At 45.3% G+C, this 23187-nt stretch overlaps 1 protein-coding gene across 1 annotated transcript in view; it reads left to right on the top strand.

Annotated features, from left to right (window-relative positions):
* ACOT7 (acyl-CoA thioesterase 7) overlaps window positions 1–23187 on the top strand; it is a 190573-nt gene that overhangs the window by 111814 nt on the left and 55572 nt on the right. Inside the window, exon 4 of the mRNA XM_082273348.1 lies at window positions 8223–8407. Coding sequence (XP_082129474.1) covers window positions 8223–8407 — 185 coding nt within the window. The remainder of the gene's footprint in view (window positions 1–8222; window positions 8408–23187) is intronic.

The raw sequence follows: 23187 nt of genomic DNA, 5'->3' as shown, positions 1-23187 counted from the left end.
AGCTTGCCATGTCGGACTCTCAGACTTTTCACTGGCCCGCCATCTTCCCAGCATCGCAGAAAAGGCCTAAACCAAGATTGAAAAATACCCACCCATCCCGGCGGGGTCTCTGCTAACATATTACCAAGATTATACTTTAAAAAGAGCAGAGAAAAGAAAACTATAGGGTTGACCATTCCTAGACCACCCTCCCGCCTGGACAGGTAAGTTACATTGCGTTTGATCAGGTTCAGCCTATTTCCCCATAACAGTTGGAAAAAGCAGCTGTACACCCTTGCATAGAGAGATTCCGGCAAGATACAGACAAAGCTGACATATAAAAAGATTGGGATCAGGTAAGTTTTAATCAAGTCAACCCTTTCCCTCAAGGAAAGTTTCCATTTCTTCCAGCTTGCCACCTTGGCATTGGCATTCAACAACCTGCTTTCCCAATTTCGATGACCATAGTCACCAGGACCAAATTTGATGCCCAACACTTTAATTTCCTGCTGGGGCTCTGGGAAGGCATCCGGAAGTTCGAAGCTTTCACCCTCCTCACCCATCCAGAAAACTTCACTCTTTTCATGATTGATTTTAGAGCCAGAAGCCTCTGTGTACTGCTCTATCACAGAGACCACCTCCTGCGCCTCCTCCATCCCAGAGATAATAACAGACACATCATCAGCATAGGCCACGATCTTCAAAGGTGGCACACCAGCAATGCCCAAAGGCACCCCACACAACGATCCACTCTCTAACCTTCTTATGAAGGGGTCGATTGCGAATACATATAGCAGGGGGCTCAAAGGACACCCCTGGCGCACACCAGAGCCAACCTCAAAAGGCCGTCCAACCCAACCATTAACAAGTGGGAAGCTCTCAGCCCCTTTATATAATGTTTTCAGCCAATCAATAAACCTCCCCTGCAGGCCGTATCTACCAAGTAGCAAATACAGGTACTCATGATTGACTCGATCAAAAGCCTTCGCCTGATCCAATGCCAGCAAGTACTTTCTCCATCCAGCAGCCCTGCATCGCTCCAAAGCCTCCCGGACAGCTAAAATTGCTGAAAAGGTACTTCTGCCCTGGACCGAGCAGTGCTGATGATTGGACAACAAATCGCCTGCTACTGACGACAAGCGCCAAAAAAGAATCTTCGCCAAGATCTTTCTATCAACATTGAGAAGACTGATGGGGCGCCAGTTCTCAATTATTGAGGGGTCTTTACCTTTTGACAGAAGAATCACAGCGGATTGCCTCATGGAGGGAGGGAGAGAACCCTCTTCTAAACAGCTGTTATAAACCTCCGCTAAAAAGGGAGCCAGAATGGACTTAAAACACTTGTAAAATTCAGCTGTCAACCCATCTGGCCCAGGCGATTTTTTGGTAGCCAGCTTCTCTATAGCACGAACTACCTCATCCGCTGAAATTGGTTCTGTCAAATCCATCAAAGGCAATGTACCATTTCCCAATCCTGGAGTAGAATCCAGAAAGCTTTCCATCCTGTCCCGACTAAGGTCCTTTCTTCCCAGAAGGTCTGCGTAATATGACCTGAAGATCTCCAGGATCCCTGATCTGGACTTAACCAGGGAACCCGTACTATCCCTCAGACCTATGACCGTCTTAACTGCTATGCCTTGCTTACAGTTCTGGTAAGGATCAGGCGAGTGATATTTCCCGTAATCTCTCTCCAGAACCAAGGAGGCATGCCGGTCGTATTGACACTTCCTAAGAAGAAGCTTTACCTCCGAGATCTCCCCTGGATCTCCTCCATACGAGACAAGACGATCAAGCTTCCTCCGCAAATGCTGGTAGACAATATACATACCAAGCTGCTTCTTCTTACTTATGGCCTTGAAAAGTCCAATCGCCCTTTGTTTCACAAGCTCCCACCACTCTGACTTACTGCTGCAAAAGTCCAGAATAGAAACCTGTGCCTGAAAAAAATCCTCAAAGGATTGTCTTACCTCTACATCTTCCAGGAGAGCCGAATTCAGTTTCCAGGTACCCCTTCCCCTGGGTGGAGTGTCCGAGGCATTCAGAGTCACAGACAGCATACAGTGGTCAGAGAACTCCACCGCCCTCAACTCAGGAGCCGAGAAAGCAGAGTTCTCCTTTAAAAAAAACCTATCTATCCTACTCTGACTATTCCCTCTCTGAAACGTGAATCCCGTGCTGCCAGGGCAGTGCTTAATGTGCACATCTACCAGGCCTGCTTGTCTAACCATATCTCTAAGAAAAACGCTATCATAACCCAGCCTGTCTATGGAGACCCTCCTGTCTTCAGGCCTAATTATGGTGTTAAAGTCACCTCCAAAGACAACCTGCTGGGATGTAAAAAGGAAGGGCTTGATCTTTGTGAAGAGGCATTTCCTGTCCCATTTTGACTGCGGTCCATAGATATTGATGAGGCGCAGGTCCTGCCCCCTAACAGAGACGTCTAAGACCATGCATCTCCCCATTTCTACCTCAATTATCCGCCGGCACGTTACCATATCGGTTTTAAAAAGAACCGCAACTCCGCTGCAAGGCTCAGCCGCAAGAGACCAAAAGGAGGGACCGCATCTCCACTCCCTTTTTGCTAGATGGACATCGGCCAAAGTATTGAGCCAGGTCTCTTGCAAAAATAAAATCTCAGCATCAAACTCACTGAGCAAAAATAAGGCAATATCACGAGCTCTTGCAGATTTCACGCTGGCGACATTAATGGTCGCCACCTTTATCAGAGCGGGCACTGCCATCAGGATGATTGGGGTAGTCGTTTCTTAACCTCCACCACACTCTCATCACCCGAAGCAGCTCTCTTTACACTATGTGACTCCCCCTCATCCATAGATGATAAAGAAGTAGATAAATCGGATACTAACTCCTCCCCTGATAAAACCGAAAATGTGTTGCCAAGAGGAACCCCTCCTGGCTCTAACTGTAAGGAAGAAATGACCGCCTTACTGGTCTTCCTCTTCTTCTTTTTCTTCCTCTTTGTCCTCTCCCACCCCTCATCATCCGAATCCTCCACAACAGAGGGTGAGACATGGGACATGGACACCCCTCCCTCAACCCCATCGACCCCACCACCATCCAGCACCCCTGCACCCTCTTGGCCGCGTTTGCGGTGTCGAGAGACAGGGACTGGAGGTGGAGTAGGCCGAGGGGGAAGATCCACTATACCTGCCCCCCCAGCAGCTTCCGCTAGTCTGGAGGATCTACGCACAGTAGATGTAGGAACAACAGGAAGGACAGACTCAGGGACCACATCACTAGGGGAAACAAAATCTGACACAACAGACACAGGAAGGACAGACTCAGGGACCACCTCACTAGGGGAAACAGAATCTGACACAACAGACACAGGAGGGGCAACAACAATTTCCTCTCTAACTTCAGCTGCTTCATCTTCTTTATCAAGCCTCTGCAGCTCAGTCTCCAATCCTGGCAAGTTATGCAGTGCCTCTGGGCACTGGCTATATGGATGACCCAGCTGCTGGCACAAATTGCACCGAATCTGGGTGCATTCTCTGGCCAAATGGCCTAAATCCTGGCACAGTGAGCACTTCTTGTGGGTGCAGGACGATGCAAAGTGGCCTTTATCACCACATTTATTACATACCTTAGGCTGACCTTGGTAGAAAATGGTCAGCCTATCCCTACCCAGAAAGGCTGAGCAGGGAAGGTGCTGAACTACATCGCCCAGCACCCCCAATTTTAGTGACACTGTCCAGGCCCCTGTCCATATCCCATGCTCATCAAGGACCTTCCGCAGTGGAGTGAGGACCTCGCCATATCGGCATAGCCATACTAATAAATCAGCCTCTGGTATGGATTCGTTACGCACCAAGATGGTCACCGACTTTATCAGAGGCTGTCTTGAAATCACCTTTGGCACCAAACCACTCCACTGCTGAAGGCCCTTGCACCTCCTAAATCTCTCCCAAAAGAGATCCAAACTCTCAGGTTTCACAAACGACAAATCAAATTCATAACTTCCCACCGGGCAAATCAAAGCAAAAATGTCACAGGCTTTAAACCCCATTTCCAAGACCAACTCGGCCACTCTCCCCCTTACTGGCGGCGTTCCATCGCCCTCCCACCGCAACTGAACCACATTCCTCCTCCTATACCCACTAACCCACCCCCCAACAAACCTCCTTGAATTGCGATTACTAACCAAATCCCCACCACCCACCCTGGTGCGACTCCCCAAAGCTGAAGCATAGCTTCCAACATTCCTCCCAGCAGAAAATCCATCAGTTTGTTTTGAAACATCCGACACAGACATAACAGATAACGATTGTACAGATCCGGGATTGATCTGTACAATCGATAAATCTTTCCTCTGCTGAGCAGGGGGAGAAATGTCATTTCTATTTTTCCCAGCAATATTATCCCCTTCACCACCACCCACCACATTCATTGCTTTATGATTATTGTCATTTTTAATACTTGCTGGGATATTTGTTGTCTTCACTGCAGAATCCATAGTTGGTGCTGCACTGGTAAGAGTTTCAGCTGTCATCTTCTCTTCCACTGGGACAGGGTTTTCAGCTGTGGAAATGGAATTCAGTTCTAGCACAGCAGCAGGTAAAACACTGCAGGTAACTTCCATGGCTGCTTCCATTCCAAAAACAGCAGCATGCTGATCCCCTCCCCCACCAGCAATCAGCCCTGAAACACTGGGAAGCTCTGGTGAAAGTGAAACAGACTCCTTGGAGCTGGCAGCCATTTTGCTTTCAGAGGGACTACTGGTCTCAGCCAGACCAGCAAAATCCATGTCTGGGGTGTCAGATGCAGGTCCATCCACATTCACCTGATGGTCCGGGGATTTCACGGTCAGGGATTTTCCCTGCATGTCTGTACTGGTTGTGTTCACAGCAGAATCTCCAATAGGTAGCTGTAGGCAAAGCTCCTTCTCACCTGGGACACCATCCACAACAGCAGGTGGGGCAGACATGTTGGATGGCAGCATGGTATACTGGGATTTCTCCACCAGTACTGGCTTTGCTGGTTTGTATCTCCTCTGCCCATCCACAGGGATTTCTGATGGATCATCAGTGAATGCAAACTTATCTGCTCTCAGGGGGGACTCCATCTCCTGGATAAATGTCAGGGATCCATGCCCACTCTCAACCCCCTGGCTGGTTGCCGCTGGCGATTCCCAGTTCTGGCATGGGGGGAGAGGTGCAGAGGCAGATGGAGCCGGGTCATCCATTAACGGAGCCTGCTGATCCACAGAACTTGCTGATGCTTGGCTGGCAAATCTCCTCTCATTATCAAATTTTTCTTTAAACACTCCGCTTCTATCTTTCAACTTTTCCAGTAATAAAGATTGTTTCTTTACCTTATCTTCCAATTCCTGTAGCTCAGGCTTCATGGCTGTACGATTTTTACTCCAGGCCTGGCAGTATTTGGCTCTGAAGGATTTGTGTTCAGCCTTCAAAACTTTAAGCTTTTCTTCAGCTCTTCCAATCGCCCTAAAACGATTGATAACCTTCTGGCTGAAGACATCCGCATTCTCATCGGGGCCTGGACCCACAGACAGGTCCTCCACCTCCTCCTCACTAGGCCCCGTGTCATCAGGGGGGTCCCTCCCAGGGCCTCCCCCAGGATCAGGCATTGTTCCTGGGCCAAGCTAGCAAGCAAGGCCCAGGCTTGAAAAGGGCTGGTTCTCACAGAGAGCTCCTTGGGTGTGTCCTCCTCCTTCTTCCCACTGACCACCAATGTAAGGAACATTCTTCAAACTGATCACCAATGTAAGGGACATTCTTCCTACTGACCACCAATGTAAGGGGCATTCTTCCCACTGACCACCAATGTCAGGAGCATTCTTCCCACTAACCACCAATCTAAGGAGCATTCTTCCCACTGATCACCAATCTAAGGAGCATTCTTCCCACTGACCACCAATGTAAGGGACATTCTTCCCACTAACCACCAATGTAAGGGGCATTCTTCCCACTGACCACCAATGTAAGGGGCATTCTTCCCACTGACCACCAATGTAAGGGACATTCTTCCCACTAACCACCAATGTAAGGGGCATTCTTCCCACTGACCACCAATGTAAGGGACATTCTTCCCACTAACCACCAATGTAAGGGGCATTCTTCCCACTGACCACCAATCTAAGGAGCATTCTTCCCACTGATCACCAATGTAAGGAGCATTCTTCCCACTGACCACCAATGTAAGGGACATTCTTCCCACTGACCACTAATGTAAGGAACATTCTTCCCACTGACCACCAATGTAAGGAGCATTCTTCTTACTGACCACCAATGTAAGGAACATTCTCCCACTGACCCCCAATGTAAGGAGCATTCTTCCCACTGACCGCCAATATAAGGGGGATTCTTCCCACTGACCACCAATGTAAGGGACATTCTTCCCTCTGACCACCAATGTAAGAGGCATTCTTCCACTGACTACCAATGTAAGGGACATTCTTCCTACTAAAGACCAATGTAAGTTGGCATTCTTCTCACTGACTACCAATATAAGGGGGATTCTTCCCACTGATCACCAATGTAAGGGACATTCTTCTCACTGATCACCAATGTAAGGAGCATTCTTCCCACTGACCACCAATGTAAGGAGAATTCTTCCCACTGATCACCAATGTAAGGAACATTCTTCCCACTGATCACCAATGTAAGGAACATTCTTCCCACTGACCACCAATGTAAGGGGCATTCTTCCCACTGACACCAATGTATCGATCATTCGTCTCACTGACCAACCGATGTAAGAAACATTCTTCCCACTGATCACCAATGTAAGGGACATTCTTCCTACTGATCATCAATGTAAGGAACATTCTTCCTACTGACCACCAGTGTAAGGAGCATTCTTCCCCCTTACCACCAATGTAAGGGGCTGTTCTTCCCGCTGAACACCAATATAAGGAATGTTCTTCCCACTGACCACCAATGTAAGAAGCATTCCTCCCAATGACCACCAATGTAAGGTAAATTCTTCCCACTAAGAACCAATGTAAGTTGGCATTCTTACCACTGACCACCAATATAAGGGGGATTCTTCCCACTGACCACCAATGTAAGGGACATTCTTCCCACTGATCACCAATGTAAGAGGCCTTCTTCCCACTGATCACCAATGTAAGAGGCCTTCTTCCCACTGACTACCAATGTAAGGTAAATTCTTCCCACTAAGAACCAATGTAAGTTGGCATTCTTACCACTGACCACCAATGTAAGGGACATTCTTCCCACTGATCACCAATGTAAGAGGCCTTCTTCCCACTGATCACCAATGTAAGAGGCCTTCTTCCCACTGACTACCAATGTAAGAGGCATTCTTCCCACTGACCACCAATGTAAGGTAAATTCTTCCCACTAAGAACCAATGTAAGTTGGCATTCTTACCACTGACCACCAATGTAAGGGACATTCTTCCCACTGATCGCCAATGTAAGAGGCATTCTTCCCACTGACTACCAATGTAAGAGGCATTCTTCCCACTGACCACCAATGTAAGGAACATTCTTCTCACTGAGCACCAATGTAAGGAACATTCTTCCGACTGACCACCAATGTAAGGAGCATTCTTCCCACTGACCACCAATGTAAGGAGCATTCTTCCCACTGACCACCAATGTAAGGAGCATTCTTCCCACTGATCACCAATGTAAGGAGCATTCTTCCCACTGACCACCAATGTAAGGAGCATTCTTCCCACTGACCTCCAATGTAAGGAGCATTCTTCCCACAGACTACAAATGTAGGGAACATTCGTCCCACTGATCACCAATATAAGGGACATTCTTCTCAATGGCCATAATACAAATGTACCATGCGCTGTAAATATATTAATGATTAGTTGGTGTTTCCTGAGGCTGGAAAGTTGTTTACAAGAATCCTTTGTGTTAAATGGGTTGAGAATGACTGCTCCATTGTATCTATGGAGGAATCCATGGTTGTCACACTCGTACAGAACTACAAATGCATCTTCCTCTAGAAGGTGAGAACCCCTCATAACAGTCACAACAGGCGTACAGACCCGGGAACTCAGAAATCTTAGAAATAAAAACCCTGAGATAAAGACCAGACTGTCAGCATTTACCAAACACTGACCCTTGAAGCCGAGGTCCAATAGCACAGTGCAGAATAATGAAGGAAGCGTTTTCCCCATAGTGGGATTTTTCCTGGAGATGTTCTATGTCTATGTTGTATTCTCCTATGTCTGTGAAAGAGGTGTTGTATAGATTAACCCTCTCTCTTCTTTTTCAGGTTGTATAATCACCATATCTGGACGCATGACCTTCACCAGCAACAAATCCATGGAGATTGAGGTGTTTGTAGATGCGGACACTCTGGTTGGTGACACCCAGGAGCGATATCGAGCCGTCAGCGCCTTCTTCACCTATGTGTCTCTGAGCAAAGACCTCAAACCGCTTCCCGTCCCTCAGCTTGTGGTAGGTACAAAGTCTACTTACTGCCATTGATTGAAGGAATGACACAAAATGACACCATCTTGACTCTTGTCCTTATAGTTTATAATGTCAGTTAATGTTACAGATCAAAAAAATTTAGAGTGATTGACCGTAAAGCCACCAGTCAGTTTTTCTTGTACGAAAATTTGTGTATATTAACAATTTACAAAGGAATAATTGATTGGGTCTACCCATGGAAGAAGGGGGAAGCTGAAGTCCCACATTAAGCCACTTGACAGTCTTCTATTTCTCAGGGATTTTAATGGGAAAAGCCCTGTGCTGACTTCCCAGGTCTGTACACCTTCTGTGCCCATTATGAAGGGTTCCTGCCATCCCTGTGCCCAGTTCCCAGGTCTTTACACCTGATGTGCCCATTATAAGGGGTTCCCACCATTTATGTGCAGAGTTTTTGGGTCTGTACACCTGCTGTGCCTATTAATGAGGGGTTCCCGCCATCCCTGTGGCGAGATCCCGGGTCTTTACACCTGATGTGTCCATTATAAGGGGTTCCCACCATTTCTGTGCAGAGTTTTTGTGTCTGTACACCTGCTGTGCCTATTAATGAGGGGTTCCCGCCATCCCTGTGCCGAGATCCCGGGTCTTTACACCTGATGTGCCCATTATAAGGGGTTCCCACCATTTCTGTGCAGAGTTTTTGTGTCTGTACACCTTCTGTGCCCATTATGAGGGGTTCCTGCCATCCCTGTGCCCAGTTCCCAGGTCTGTACACCTGATGTGTCCATTATAATGGGTTCCCACCATTTCTGTGCAGAGTTTTTGTGTCTGTACACCTTCTGTGCCCATTATGAGGGGTTCCCGCCATCCCTGTGCCCAGTTCCCAGGTCTTTACACCTGATGTGTTCATTATAAGGGGTTCCCACCATTTCTGTGCAGAGTTTGTGTGTCTGTACACCTACTGTGCCCATTATGAGGGGTTTTGTTTATTGAAAAATCTTCCAAACAACAACTTCTATACAATAAAACCATAATAAATAAATTAATAAATAACATATTTACAAAATAATTGAATATAACTATACAAAAAAAAAAAAAAAAACGTTTTAGCTGCACAGACCACCTCCCCCGTCCATATTCCCCAATCATCCACAATTTTCTTTAAGGGGCTCTGGGTGTCTCCATATCTCAACCATACAGATAAATCCCCTTGTGGTATGGACTCATTGCGGACAAGAATTGTCACCATTTTAATGAGTGGCTGGCGTGATACAACCCTGGGGATGAGCCCTTTCCAGTCCGGTAGGCTCCTACAACATGGTCATATCTCTCCCAAAATATGTCCAAAGACTCCGGACAGATAAAGGACAAATTGTACTCAAAAGAACCAGCCAGATTGATCAGGGCGAAGATATTTGTGGGTCTAAACCCCATCTGCAGAATCTTAACAACTGCCCTCCTATGTGGAGGAATACTTTCACCCTCCCATCGAAGCTGCACAACGTTCCTCCTTTTAAATAATGAAGAAGATAAAACATTTCCATGCTCCTTCCCTGCTCGCTCCCCATCCCAGATCCTGCAGCAGCACTAGCTTATGTTTTCCTCCCAGACACACCACCAGTAATTACAGCACAAACACACCTGCTGACAAGGAGTCTAAATCAACCATAGCAGTCATTGGAGCAACAGAGACAAGACCCACCCCCTCCCCCTGCTCTGACACTCCGCTGCTTTCCTGAGTTCAAACACAGTCCCATCTACTGTAGACTCCCAGACAGCTGTGGCACCACTACTCTCAGCACCTCCTCCCTTATTCTCAGAAACACCTGCTTTATCTGGTCCAGGCAAAGCCTCTGCAATGTCTGTGGTGCTCCTCTTTGCAGACTCTTTCCCCAGAAGCTCACATTTATTTCCAGGTCTGCAGTCAAGTGCATTTGACATTTTTTCAGCAGGTGCATCAGGTTGCACTGCATGCTGCACATTGTCTATGGCTCTGGGCTGACAGCCGATAGCACTACAACCCTCAGCAAGCTCATTGTCGTTATTAAAGTTTACACCACCTTGCACACACACTGTATCTGCTTGCTGTGTTACCTCTGCACTGTCATGGCCGAGGGTGAAATCAAACTTTCTCCTGGTTGTCGCAGACTTTATGGTGAATCTTCCTTTCTCCACAGGTCTCTCTTTCACAGGGCAAGAAACGGTATCCATCTCCTCATCTTCATCTGAGGAATCTGCAGAAAAATTGAACTTTCTTCCATCCAGAGGGGATTCCAGCTCAGTGATGAACTCCAGCATGCCAGTAGTACCCCCCTCAACCTCCTGCTCAGATGTTCCATATTGCTGCTGCAGAGGGAGGGAGACAGAGGTCTCCAGCATTGGGGGTTTAGCAGATGTCTGAGGTGTTGAAGAGCTGGGCTCATCCTCCGGACCAACTTTCTCACTCTCTGCTGACTCTGTCGGTACCTGCATCTCCTCACTGACTGGGTCACTCTCCATGCTGGAAGTGGCTCCTCTCCTCATTCAGCAGAAACGTTCCTCGTTCTTGTATTTCTCCTTAAATGCTCCGCTGCTTTCCTTCAGAGACCTTCTGCTTCATCAAAGCTTGCTCCAAGTCCTTCAACTCAGGCCTCAGAGCCGGTCTCTTCTTGCTGTACAGTTTGGCACAAAACAACTTTTTCTTTTTAAATTCAGCTTTCAAAACTGCCAATTTCTCTCCCTCTTTCTCAATCTGCGTTAGCTTGTCTACAATCCTCCGTCTAAAGGCAGACAGGGACTCATCTCTCCTTGGGCCAGGCCCAGTATCTTCCACAGACTGAGGCTTAGTCACAGGCCTATCCAGGGGGCCCCCTCCGGGGTCCTCCCCAGGATCCAGCATCCCTCCTGGGGCAGAGAAGCTACTCTAACCCTCGGCTTCTGGAAGCACGCGAGCTAAGGAACCAGCAACCTCACTGTCAATGAGTAGAATGGCAGTTTTCCTCCATCCCTGTGCTGAGTTCCTGGGTCTGTACACCTGCTGTGCCCATTATGAGGGGTTCCCTCCATCCCTGTGCTGAGTTCCCGGGTTTGTACGCCTACTGTGCCCATTTTGAGGGGTTCCCACCATCCCTGTGCGGGGTTTCCAGGCCTGTACCCATTATTAGGGGGTTCCCACCATCCCTGCTTACGTCTTACTTGCTCCCGATGGTAAACAGTGTTCAGGAGCTGATCGGTGACAGCTCAATCACAGTGCTGAGGTTGCCGACACAGAGCGGCAGTACCAGCCCCACACCCCCACATAACTGCGTCCAACTGGATAGTCATGTAAAGGTGAGTGGGAATAATCAGATCTCTGCTTACCAGTCTCTGCCTGTAACTGAAATATCATTTTTGAATTAAATATTTAATTAAATGGCATTACTTTTTTCCCTCCAGGATCTATTCTGGGTGTTCTATCCGAAACCGGGCTTTCAGTTTTTGGAATTACACCCCTCCCTCCCTCCATTTCTGTCGTTTGCATTTCATAAACAGCCTAAATAATTAAACAGAAGCAGATAAGACGTCTGTTGTGTTTTCATAATACAAATATATTGCGGTTATAAATAATCCGTGGAGCACTTCATTAAAATTCATCACGCAGAGCTCCAATCTTCCACACGCAGCAACTCAGGTGTAGCAGATAAAATACCACCACAAATCCTTCCCACCATCTATATCACATTGTTGTAATTGTTTTCAGTTAGAGCCGGTGATACTCCCAATTTTATGATTTGATAATAAGTAGGCTGTGAATTATATATGATATTGATCCATCAATGTATGGAGCACAGGCGGGATATGGTTTGTCATTTTCAATTACAGTGATAAAGGGGCTTTCTTCGACAGTCCCCTCCTGGACTCCCTAATAAGATAAAATAACATAGGATATTCATATAGTATAATCTTATTATAAGTCATTTTTACTATTATTTTTTTGACAGTATTATTCTGTCCAGAACCTCTCCTGTCCTCTGGAACTCCCTAACCCAATCTGTCCAGAACCTCTCCTGTCCTCTGGAACTCCCTAACCCAATCTGTCCAGAACCTCTCCTATCCTCTGGAACTCCCTAACCCAATCTGTCCAGAACCCCTGCCGTCCCCTTACCCTAATCTGTCCAGAACCTCTGCCATCCTTGGAAACCCCTACCCCAATATGTCCAAAATCTCAAATGAATCCCTTTACTCAATCTTTCCAGCGCCTCCCCGATCCTCTGGAACTCCCTACGCCAATATGTCCAGAACCTCTGCCATAGTCTGGAATTCCTTACCCAAATCTGCCCAACTATCTTTTGCTCTGTCAGCTTTTAGGGGATCCCTGAAAACCCATTTCTGGGGTGCTGTGACACCCCAGTTGAGAAATGCTGTTGCAGACAACTATAAGAGGATGTTCACACTTGCTTCAAAATGTGACATTGGACGCGCTTTTTTAAACCACGTACGGACTGCCCACCGTGTATTTAAGTCGCTACTTTGACGTTAAATATCAGTGTTATGGCTGCCATAACCCCGGTATTTTTTTTAAATGGCGGGCGTTCCACTTAATCATAAAAGTGGTCCCAGCAGCGAATCCCAGCGGGATCATTTTTATGGGCAGCAGGAGAGGTGCCCCCCTTGCCGCCTCCCAGTCATTAAAATGATGTGGTCCTTTCCCGTCCTAGGCAGAAAGTCGAGGAAGGGCAAGATGGCACCACCCAACTCCACTCTATGACCTTGGAGGACCAGAGAGATGTCATACGTCACTTCCTCCCAACGCCCTTAAAGGGCCATTTTTTTTCCATGATAAAAAAAACTTTTTTTTTTTTTTTTTTTTGCTTTTTAGTGTAGATGTGAGGTCTTTTTGACCCCCAGATCTCACATTAAAGAGGACCTGTGCAGCTTATTTCTAATACAAGGGATGTTTACATTCCTTGCAATAGGAATAAAAGTGATCAAAAAATGTTTTTAAAGGGACAGTGTAAAAATAAAAGGTAAAATTAAATAGGAAAAGAAAAAAAAACATGCAGAAGCAAGCGCATACGCAAGTTGTGCCCACATATGTAAACGGTGTTCAAACCACACATGTGAGGTATTACCGCGATCGTTAGAGTGGGAGAAATAGTTTGAGCCCTAGACTTTCTCTGTAACTCTAAACTGGTAACCTGTAGAAATGTTTAAGTGTCACCTATGGAGATTTTTAAGTACCAATGTTTGTCGCCATTCCACGAGCGTGCGCAATTGTAAAGCATGACATGTTGGGTATCTATTTACTCAGCGTAACATTGTCTTTCACATTATAGAGATAAATTTGGCTAACTTTACTGTTTTCTAATTTTTTTAATTCAAAAAAGTGTATTTTTTAAAAAAAAATTGCGTTTGTAAGATTGCTGAGCAAATACAGTGTGATGTAAAATATTGTAACGATCTCCATTATATATATATATATATATATGTTTGGGGGTTTTTCTAGCAAAAAATACTGATTTTAACTTGTAAACAACAAGTGTCAGAAATAGGCCCGGTCCTTAAGTGGTTAAATGCTCTCAAAGCTCCTGTCACTAAATAAAATGATCACCTAATAGTCCTGTTCACACGTTGTGTTTGCTTCGCTTCGCTTCATTTCAAAAATGATCCCCTATTTCTCTTTCATTCATCGACGAACACAGTACTTTATTAATCATAACTACTGGGTTATATTGCCTCCTCCAGGAGTAGAATTAGGCAGAACAAAAAACACCTGGCTACGCCCACAGGCCGTCCTCAGCTGGTATATAACCCCCCCCCCCCCTCTCTGCTCTAGGTAATCGGTTTTAATCTGTCTAGTCAGGAGTATAATATAAAGGGGTATTGCTGCGCTAAATATAAACTAACAAAAACAATGATAAAATATACAGACAAGGAGTCACTGCTCAAGGTGGTGTAATTGCCTGATGACTCACACAGGTGCATGCCCCGGCTCGCCTCCGTGAAAACTTGATAAAAGAAAAAGAATTGGCAGCACTCCAGGTTGAGTCAAAATCCAGGTTTATTGACTGGACATCCAAATATGACAATCGTGACAAGGTAGACGCGTTTCACACACTGACTGTGTGCTTAATCAGACAGTCAGCACACAGTCAGTGTGTGAAACGCGTCTACCTTGTCACGATTGTCATATTTGGATGTCCAGTCAATAAACCTGGATTTTGACTCAACCTGGAGTGCTGCCAATTCTTTTTCTTTTATCAATGATAAAATATAAATGGCAAAAAGCAGCTAACACAGATCCTGAATATAGAAGTAGATCAACGATAGATATGCATTAAAGGTGTAGCGCTATTCTAATTAATAGGGGGCAGATGCACAAGTCCAAAACATGAAGAAAAAGTCCACAATGAATGGGTGTCCACTCCACAGCAAGGGTGTATTAAGGTGCAGACCAAAAGGAACCACCACCGAGCCCAAAGACCACACTGCCTCTTATCAAATAGCCAGGACCTTCACTACAAAGGTCATGGAAAGTAGAAGGACCGGTGATCAAACAGCTTCTCCAATACTGCATCCCAGGGTAACAGGTATATTCCCCTCTGGAACTGGATGGCTCAGGTGGAGACAAAAACAGGCATTCCTCATAGCGTAATATGTCTAAAAGGCTTTATTTGCAGACACCCAAAACTGCTTACATGATAGTAGAGTAAGAACTGCCTTGAACGATTCCTCCATATGTGGTCGGCATCTGTGTATTCCCCATCGAAAAGATGGCCGCCGCGTCTCCTCGTGGTAGCGTCTGCCGCCGTAGGCTCCTTCAAACACGTTTCGTCATACGCTGACGTTGTGTAGGGAACTCTTCAGCATAGCAAGACACTTTGGACAATTTAATGTTCCAATATTTGTAGGAACAGTTTGGGGATGGCCCCTTCCTATTCCAACATGACTGCGCACCAGTGCACAAAGCAAGGTCCATAAAGACATGGATGAGCAAGTTTGGGGTGGAGGAACTTGACGGTCTTGAGTCCTGACCTCAACCCAATAGAACATCTTTGGGATGAATCTTAGCAGAGACTGCAAGCCAGGCCTTCTTGTCCAACATCAGTACCTGACCTCCCAAATGCACTTCTGTAGGAATGGTAAAACATTCCCTTAGACACACTCCTAAACCTTGTGGACGGCCTTCCCAGAAGAGTTGAAGCTGTTATAGCTGCAACGGTTGGGCCAACTCCATATTGAACCCTCCAGGCTAAGACTGGGATGCCATCAACCACTTCACACCCATGCTATAGCCAAAAGACTGCTACAGCACAGGCCTAAAATGCTGGGAGGATGTACCTGGGTGTCCTCCCGTTCTCACCCAGGGGGCATTCGGGTGGCACAGTCTATGATTACCGAGTCCTTGGGACTCGGCTGATCACAGATTGGAGTAAAGGGCCAATCACAGCCCTTTACCACATGATCAGCTGTCACGTGATGTAAACAGAAGCTGGTCATCTGCTTTTTTTTTTCTCACACTAATAGCATGAGGAGGAAAAAAAAAAAAAAGCCCATTACTGGCTCCTGTAAGAGGGACATCGGCCCACACTGTCCCTATCAGTGCCACCTAACAGTGCCCATCAGTATTGCTAATCAGTGCCCACCAGTGCAACCCATCATTGCCCATCAGTATGGCTAATCAGTGCCCACCAGTGCAACCTATCAGTGCCCATCAGTACTGCTAATCAGTGTCCACCAGTGCAACCCATCAGTGCCCATCAGTATGGCTAATCAGTGCCCATCAGTATTGCTAATCAGTGCCCACCAGTACCACCTAACAGTGCCCATCAGTGCTGCTAATCAGTGCCCACCAGTGCCACCTATCAGTGCTCATCAGTGCCACCTATCAGTGTCACATATCAGTGCAGCCTCCTCATTAGTGCCACCTATCTGTGCTGCCTAACAGTGCCCATCAATGCAGCCTATCAGTGCAGCCTCATCAGTGCCACCTATCTGTGCTGCCTAACAGTGCCCATCAATGCAGCCTATCAGTGCAGCCTCATCAGCGCATATCAATGAAGGAGAAAATTTACCTGTTTGAAAATTTTTATAACAAACTACGAAAACAGTTTGTTTTTGTTTTTTGCTTGTTTAGCAAAGAATAATTAAAAAAAAAAAAAAAAAAAAACATTGGTGATTATATACCACCACAAAAAAGCTCAGTTTGGGTGAAAAAAAATAATAAAAATGTAATTTGGGTACAGTGCTGCATGACCGCGCAATTGTCATTCAAAGTGTGACAGCCCTGAAAGCTGAAAAGTTCATGTGTGTGTAAAGGCAGGCGTCCCAATACTTTTGACAATATAGTGCACTTTCCTATCTATTTACTAATGAGGATTAAAAATAGTTCATGTTGATTGAGAGAGTGAAGTTCCGCTTTAAATACAGGCCGACTTCACAGCAGAGAAGAAGAATGAAAGCGCAGAATGAGAGGGAAGAATTTCCTAAAATGGGTACTATGGAGCTGACACTCATCCCAGAGCCATGCCAGCTTTTTATGGAAGGTTTGCTTATAAAATAGACCTTTTTAGGCAAACGGGAGTATATTAGAATATTTCATAACTTGCATCCAACTGATTGATGAATGAAGTATCTCAGAAGGGAACGCTCCTTTTTAAGCTTGGCGCCATCTTTGACTATGAGCCATAGACATCATTACCTTCTCCGATGATTAAAGATGCGGTGTACTGACGTTTCTATCTCTGCTTTTTTTTTTAAACCCAAAATCTCATGGTCCAGGTACCCGATAGGATCTAGGGAAGGAACTCGTTAACAGGCTCTATTTTGGGAAATGATTGTAATGGAACATTGGTCATTAGCCGGTCCTCATCTCTAATTATAGGATACGAACGCTGAAGAGCGAGGCCTGTGAAAAATGATGAGTGTACATGAGATTACATAATATCTCTGAAATAAAGGTACTCATAAATATTAAACGCTGGCTGGAAGGGATATGGAAAAGGATCTATAAATAAAGGAAAACATTTAAGGGAAGGTTGGAGCGCAAGGGTATCGATCTAGAAGCTTCATTTTTTTTCCAGAATCAATGTTTATTAACCACTTTACCACCGGAGGATTTTGCTCTCTTACGTCCAGGCCAATTTTTGCGATTCGGAACTGTGCGAATTTAACTGACAATTGCGCGGTCAAGCAATGCCGTATCCAAACGAAATTGACATCCTTTTTTTTCCCCCCAAACAGAGCTTTCTTTTGGTGGTATTTGATCATCTGTGTGCTTTTTATTTTTTGCAATATTAATAAATGCGAAAATTTTGAAAAAATAACAATATTTTTCTACTTTGACAGTTAAAAAATATCCAATATATTCAATTTTTGTCATATATTTAGGCCGAAATGTATTTAGCTACATGTCTTTGACAAAAAAATTCTCAATGAGTGTATTTTTAACCCCTTTAAGACCGAAAGATTTTACCCCCATTCCTGACCAGGCTATATTTTGCGATTCGGCACTTAATTCCTTTAACGGACAATTGCACGGTCGTGCGACGCTGTACCCAAATTAAATTGATGTCATTTTTTTCCCCCACAAATAGAGCTTTCTTTTGGTGGTATTTGATCACCTGTGCGATTTTTACTTTTTGCGCTATAAACAAAAAAAGAGCGACAATTTTGAAAAAAATAATATTTTTTACATTTTTTTTTATATGAAATTCCCCCCCCCCCAAAAAATGTAAAAATCAAAATTTTTTAACATTTTAGGCCAATTTTGTTTTCTGCTACATATTTTTGGTAAAAAAAAAAAATCGCAATAAGCGTATTTTGATTGGTTTGCGCAAAAGTTATTGCGTTTACTAACGAAGGGAAAGATTTTTTTCGTTTTTTTTTTTTAACGAATAATGGCGGCGATCTGCGATTTTTTTTTTTTTTTTTTTTTTTTTTTTTTGCAGGACTGCGACATTGCGGCGGACAGATCGGACCCTTCACTGACATTTTTGACACTTTTGGGGTTACCAGTGACATTACTACAGTAATCAGTGCTATAAATATGCACTGTTACTGTAAAAATGACACTGGCAGGGAAGGGGTTAATTTTTATTGGAGAGGGAGGGGTTAATGTATGCCTGGTGATTACTGACATGTGTGGGGGGAGGTGACTGAGTGACACAGGCACAGATCGCAGGTTCAGCTATGCTGAACCCTGCAATCTGACACTTTCTGTCACTTAGGAGATCAAAGCGGGCGGATTTCCACACTCGATCCCCGACGATCGGGGAAGAGCGGCTGTGATCACTGCCGCTCCTCCCCTGGCCCGACTCCGACAGCGGGAGCGAGCCTCCTGCGGCGCGCACGCGCCGCCGAGAGAGGGGAATGTCTGGTGACGTAGGTCTACATCGCCTGACAATAACGAGCTACTGTGCCGCAGTGTCCAAGTGGTTAAAGATATCCGAGCGGTATAGTGCAAGGAGCAATGATAACAGCCAGTCACATAGAAATATTGTATAGAGTTTATAAAAAAAAAAACATATGAATATATATATATATATATATATATATATATATATATATATATATATATATATATATATATATATATATTTTTTTTTTTTTTTATTTTAGGTTCTGTCAATTTACGCAGCGCTTTACATATACATTGTACATTCACATCAGTCCCTGCCCTCAAGGAGCTTACAATCTAAGGTCTCTAACTCACATTCATACATACATATATATATTACCATTCAAAAGTTTGGGGTCACCCAGACAATTCCATGTTTTCCATGAAAACTCACGCTTTTATTCATCAAATGAGTTACAAAATGAATAGAAAACATAGTCAAGACATTGACGAGGTTAGAAACAATGATTTTTATTTGAAATAATCATTTTGTCCTTCACAATTTGCTTTCATCAAATAATTCTCCATTTGCAGCAATTACAGCCTTGCAGACCTTTGGCATTCGAGCTGTCAATTTGTTGAGGTAATCTGAGGAAATTTCACCCCGCGCTTCCTGAAGCTCCTCCCACAAATTGGAATGGCTTGATGGTCACTTCTTGGGTACCATACGGTCAAGCTGCTCCCACAACAGCTCAATAGGGTTGAGATCTGGGGACTGTGCTGGCCACTCCATTACAGACTGAATACCGGCTGACTGCTTCTTCTCTAACTAGTTTACTGCTGGCAGGTAGTGCTGGTGGGTACTGCTGGTTGGTAATTCTGGCAGGTAGTGTTGGTGGGTACTGCTGGCGGGTAATGCTGGTGGGTACTGCTGGCAGGTAGTGCATGCCCATCAATGCAGCCTCACCAGTGTCCATAAATGCAGCCTGATAAGTGCCCATCAGCTCATCCTCATCAGTGCCCATCAGCTCATCCTCATCAGTGCCCATCAGCTCATCCTCATCAGTGCCCATCAGCTCATCCTCATCAGTGCCCATCAGCTCAGCCTCGTTAGTGCCCATCAGCTCAGCCTCGTTAGTGCCCATCAGCTCATCCTCGTTAGTGCCCATCAGCTCAGCCTCATTAGTGCCCATCAGCTCAGCCTCATTAGTGCCCATCAGCTCAGCCTCGTTAGTGCCCATCAGCTCAGCCTCGTTAGTGCCCATCAGCCCAGCCTCGTTAGTGCCCATCAGCCCAGCCTCGTTAGTGCCCATCAGACCAGCCTCGTCAGTGCCCATCAGCTCAGCCTCATCAGTGCAGTCTCACCAGTGCCCATCAATGCAGCTTGATCAGTGTCCATAAGTTTAGAATCACCAGTGTCCATAAATGCAGCCTGTGTCAAGTACAGTTGCAGCCAGCCCAGCTGCCCGAGCCAGTCACATGTGTCCCGACTCCCTGGCGTGCCCTTTCTCTGCCTGCCTCTGAGATTCGGGAGTTGTAGTTTGCTAGCTGCACTGCTCTAAGTTCTCCACTCACTGGAAGCTTGAGCGCGCATGGACTACAACTCCCAGAATGCAATAATCGGCCGCCGCGCCCCTGGCCCGACTTCCTCCGAATAAAAAAAAAAACGGTAGCGGGCCGCATTGCCTGCGGTCCTGGGCCGCAGGTTGGACATGCCTGTTCTAGAACTTGGATATACCTTTCAGCATTGATGGGGCCTTTCCAGATGTGTAAGCTGCCCATGCCACACGCACTCATGTAACCCCATACCATCAGAGATGCAGGCTTCTGAACTCAGCACTGATAACAACTTGGGTTGTCCTTGTCCTCTTTAGTCCGGATGACATGGCGTCCCAGTTTTCCAAAAAGAACTTTAAATTTTGATTCGTCTGACCACAGAACAGTTTTCCACTTTGCCACAGACCATTTTAAATGAGCCTTGGCCTGGAGAAAACGCCTGCGCTTCTGGATCATGTTTAGATAGGGCTTCTTTTTTGGCCTATAGAGTTTTTGACGGCAACGGTGAATGGCACGGTGGATTGTGTTCACCGACAATGTTTTCTGGAAGTATTCCTGAGCCCATGTTGTGATTTCCATTACAGTAACATTCCTGTATGTGATGCAGTGCCGTCTAAGGGCCCGAAGATCATGGGCATCCAGTATGGTTTTTCCGGCCTTGACCCTTACATACAGAGATTGTTCCAGATTCTCTGAATCTTTGGATGATATTATGCACTGTAGATGATAATAACTTCCAACTCTTTGAAATTTTTCTCTGAGAAACTCCTTTCTGATATTGCTCCACTATTTTTCCCAGCAGCATTGGGGGAATTGGTGATCCTCTGCCCATCTTGTCTTCTGAGAGACACTGCCACTCTGAGAAGCTCTTTTTATACCCAATCATGTTGCCAATTGACCTAATAAGTTGCAAATTGGTCCTCTAGCTGTTCCTTATATGTACATTTAACTTTTCCAGCCTCTTATTGCTACCTGTCCCAACTTTTTTGGAATGTGTAGCTCTCATGAAATCCAAAATGAGCCAATATTTGGCATGACATTTCAAAATGTCTCACTTTCAACATTTGATATGTTATCTTTAATATATTGTGAATAAAATATAAGTTTGAGATTTGTAAATTAGTCCATTCCTTTTTTACTCACAATTTGTACAGTTTCCTAACTTTTTTGGAATTGGGTTTGTATATATTCCCTTCTCATTGGCTTACCTCTACACAGGCTATCCCCCCTTCAATCCATTATGAATGCTGCCGCCAGACTCATCCACCTTACCAATCGCTCAGTGTCCACCGCTCCTCTCTGTCAAGCCCTCCACTGGCTTCCGCTCACCCAACGAATTAAATTCAAAATACTAACAACATCTTACAAAGCAATCCACAGCTTAGCCCCCAGCTACATCACTAGTCTAGTCTCAAAATACCAACCTAAACGCTCTCTTCGTTCCTCTCAAAACCGCCTGCTCTCTAGCCCCCTCGTCACCTCCTCCCATGCTCGCCTCCAGGACTTTACCAGAGCCTCTCCATTTCTATGGAACTCCTTACCCTTATCGGTCCGATATCTCCTACTCTATTAGCTTTTAGGCGATCTCTGAAAACCCTCCTTTCCAGAGAAGCCTATCCTACCCACACCTAACAAATATACCTCAAATTTCTCCATCAGCCCATCCCCCACGGTTATTGCCTTTTGTTTCACTTGACCCTCCCTTCTAGATTGTAAGCTCTAACGAGCAGGGCCCTCTAGTTCCTCCTGTTTTGAATTGTATTCTAACTGTATTGTCTTCCCTCACATTGTAAAGCGCTGCGCAAACTGTTGGTGCTATATAAATCCTGTATAATAATATATATTGTTCTGGGGTTTGGAGCATTGAAATTCACTTGGTGCGCTGAAAACTTTGCTGCGCTGAAAAGCGCACTTGCGGATATTAATACATGCTAAACGCCATTATTCCCTTGTACTGAAAAGTACAATGTACAGCTCTTTTGCATAGAGAAATCCAAGCACGCTCAAAGTGAGACACAGGCACACGCTGTATTACCATTAATGTCCATAGGAGCAGTCCTGCCCAAGGCAGCGCTCTTGTTTATTTTATAGTCCGAGAACAATAGGGGTTTACAGGGAAGGTGGCGTCAACACAACCAATCACACATATATACTTTCAAAAGTACAATAGAAAAGGGGAGTGTATGTTTATTGAGAAACCTGAAAGTGTGCATGAGATTCCAACTGTCAAGTGAATGCGAAACAATGGACGATTACTAAAAATGGCTGCCAAACACTATTGTGGATTCTTATGCCACGCCAATTCATAAGCATGCACTCCCGTCATAACCTGTTAGAGTGAATCCTATATAATATAGTTCATAAAAACCATATTTGATAGTGATTATGCTACTATTCCAGTAAATGGGACGATATCGGCAAAGGACAATAGCAGCAGTAGTTCAATCATGCAGATCAAGCATAATAGAAAGATACCAGCCATTATTCCAGTAAAAGGGCCGATATTTATCAAAACGATAATAATTCCACATCACAAACATATCTCCGCCAGTGAATACCGGGGCTCCGACTGGCTGATATACATTTGCGCGGTTGAGTTCACATCACACTGCCATAGATACGGATCGGTGTTCTCTTCAAGAGAAACACTTTGAGGAACACAACAAATTCTCCAGATTGCAGTCCAATCGAGCATCTGTATGATGTGCTGGAAAAACAAGTCCGATCCATAGAGGCCCCACCACACAACTTACAGGACTAAAAGGATCTGCTAGTGACCGCGTGGTGCCAGATACCACAGCATATCTTCAGAGGTCTAGTGGAGTCCATGCCTGGACGGGTCAGGGCTGTTTTGGTAGAAAAGGAGGACTTGCGCAGTATTAGGTGGGTTGTCATAAAGTTATGCTGCAGGTATACTGAGCACCTTTGGACCATGTGTCACATGTTCCTTTTC

This window comes from Pelophylax lessonae, assembly GCF_965119305.1.
Source record: "Pelophylax lessonae genome assembly, chromosome: 12".
NCBI classification, from domain to species: domain Eukaryota; kingdom Metazoa; phylum Chordata; class Amphibia; order Anura; family Ranidae; genus Pelophylax; species Pelophylax lessonae.
This window is presented reverse-complemented; position numbering and strand designations above follow the sequence as displayed.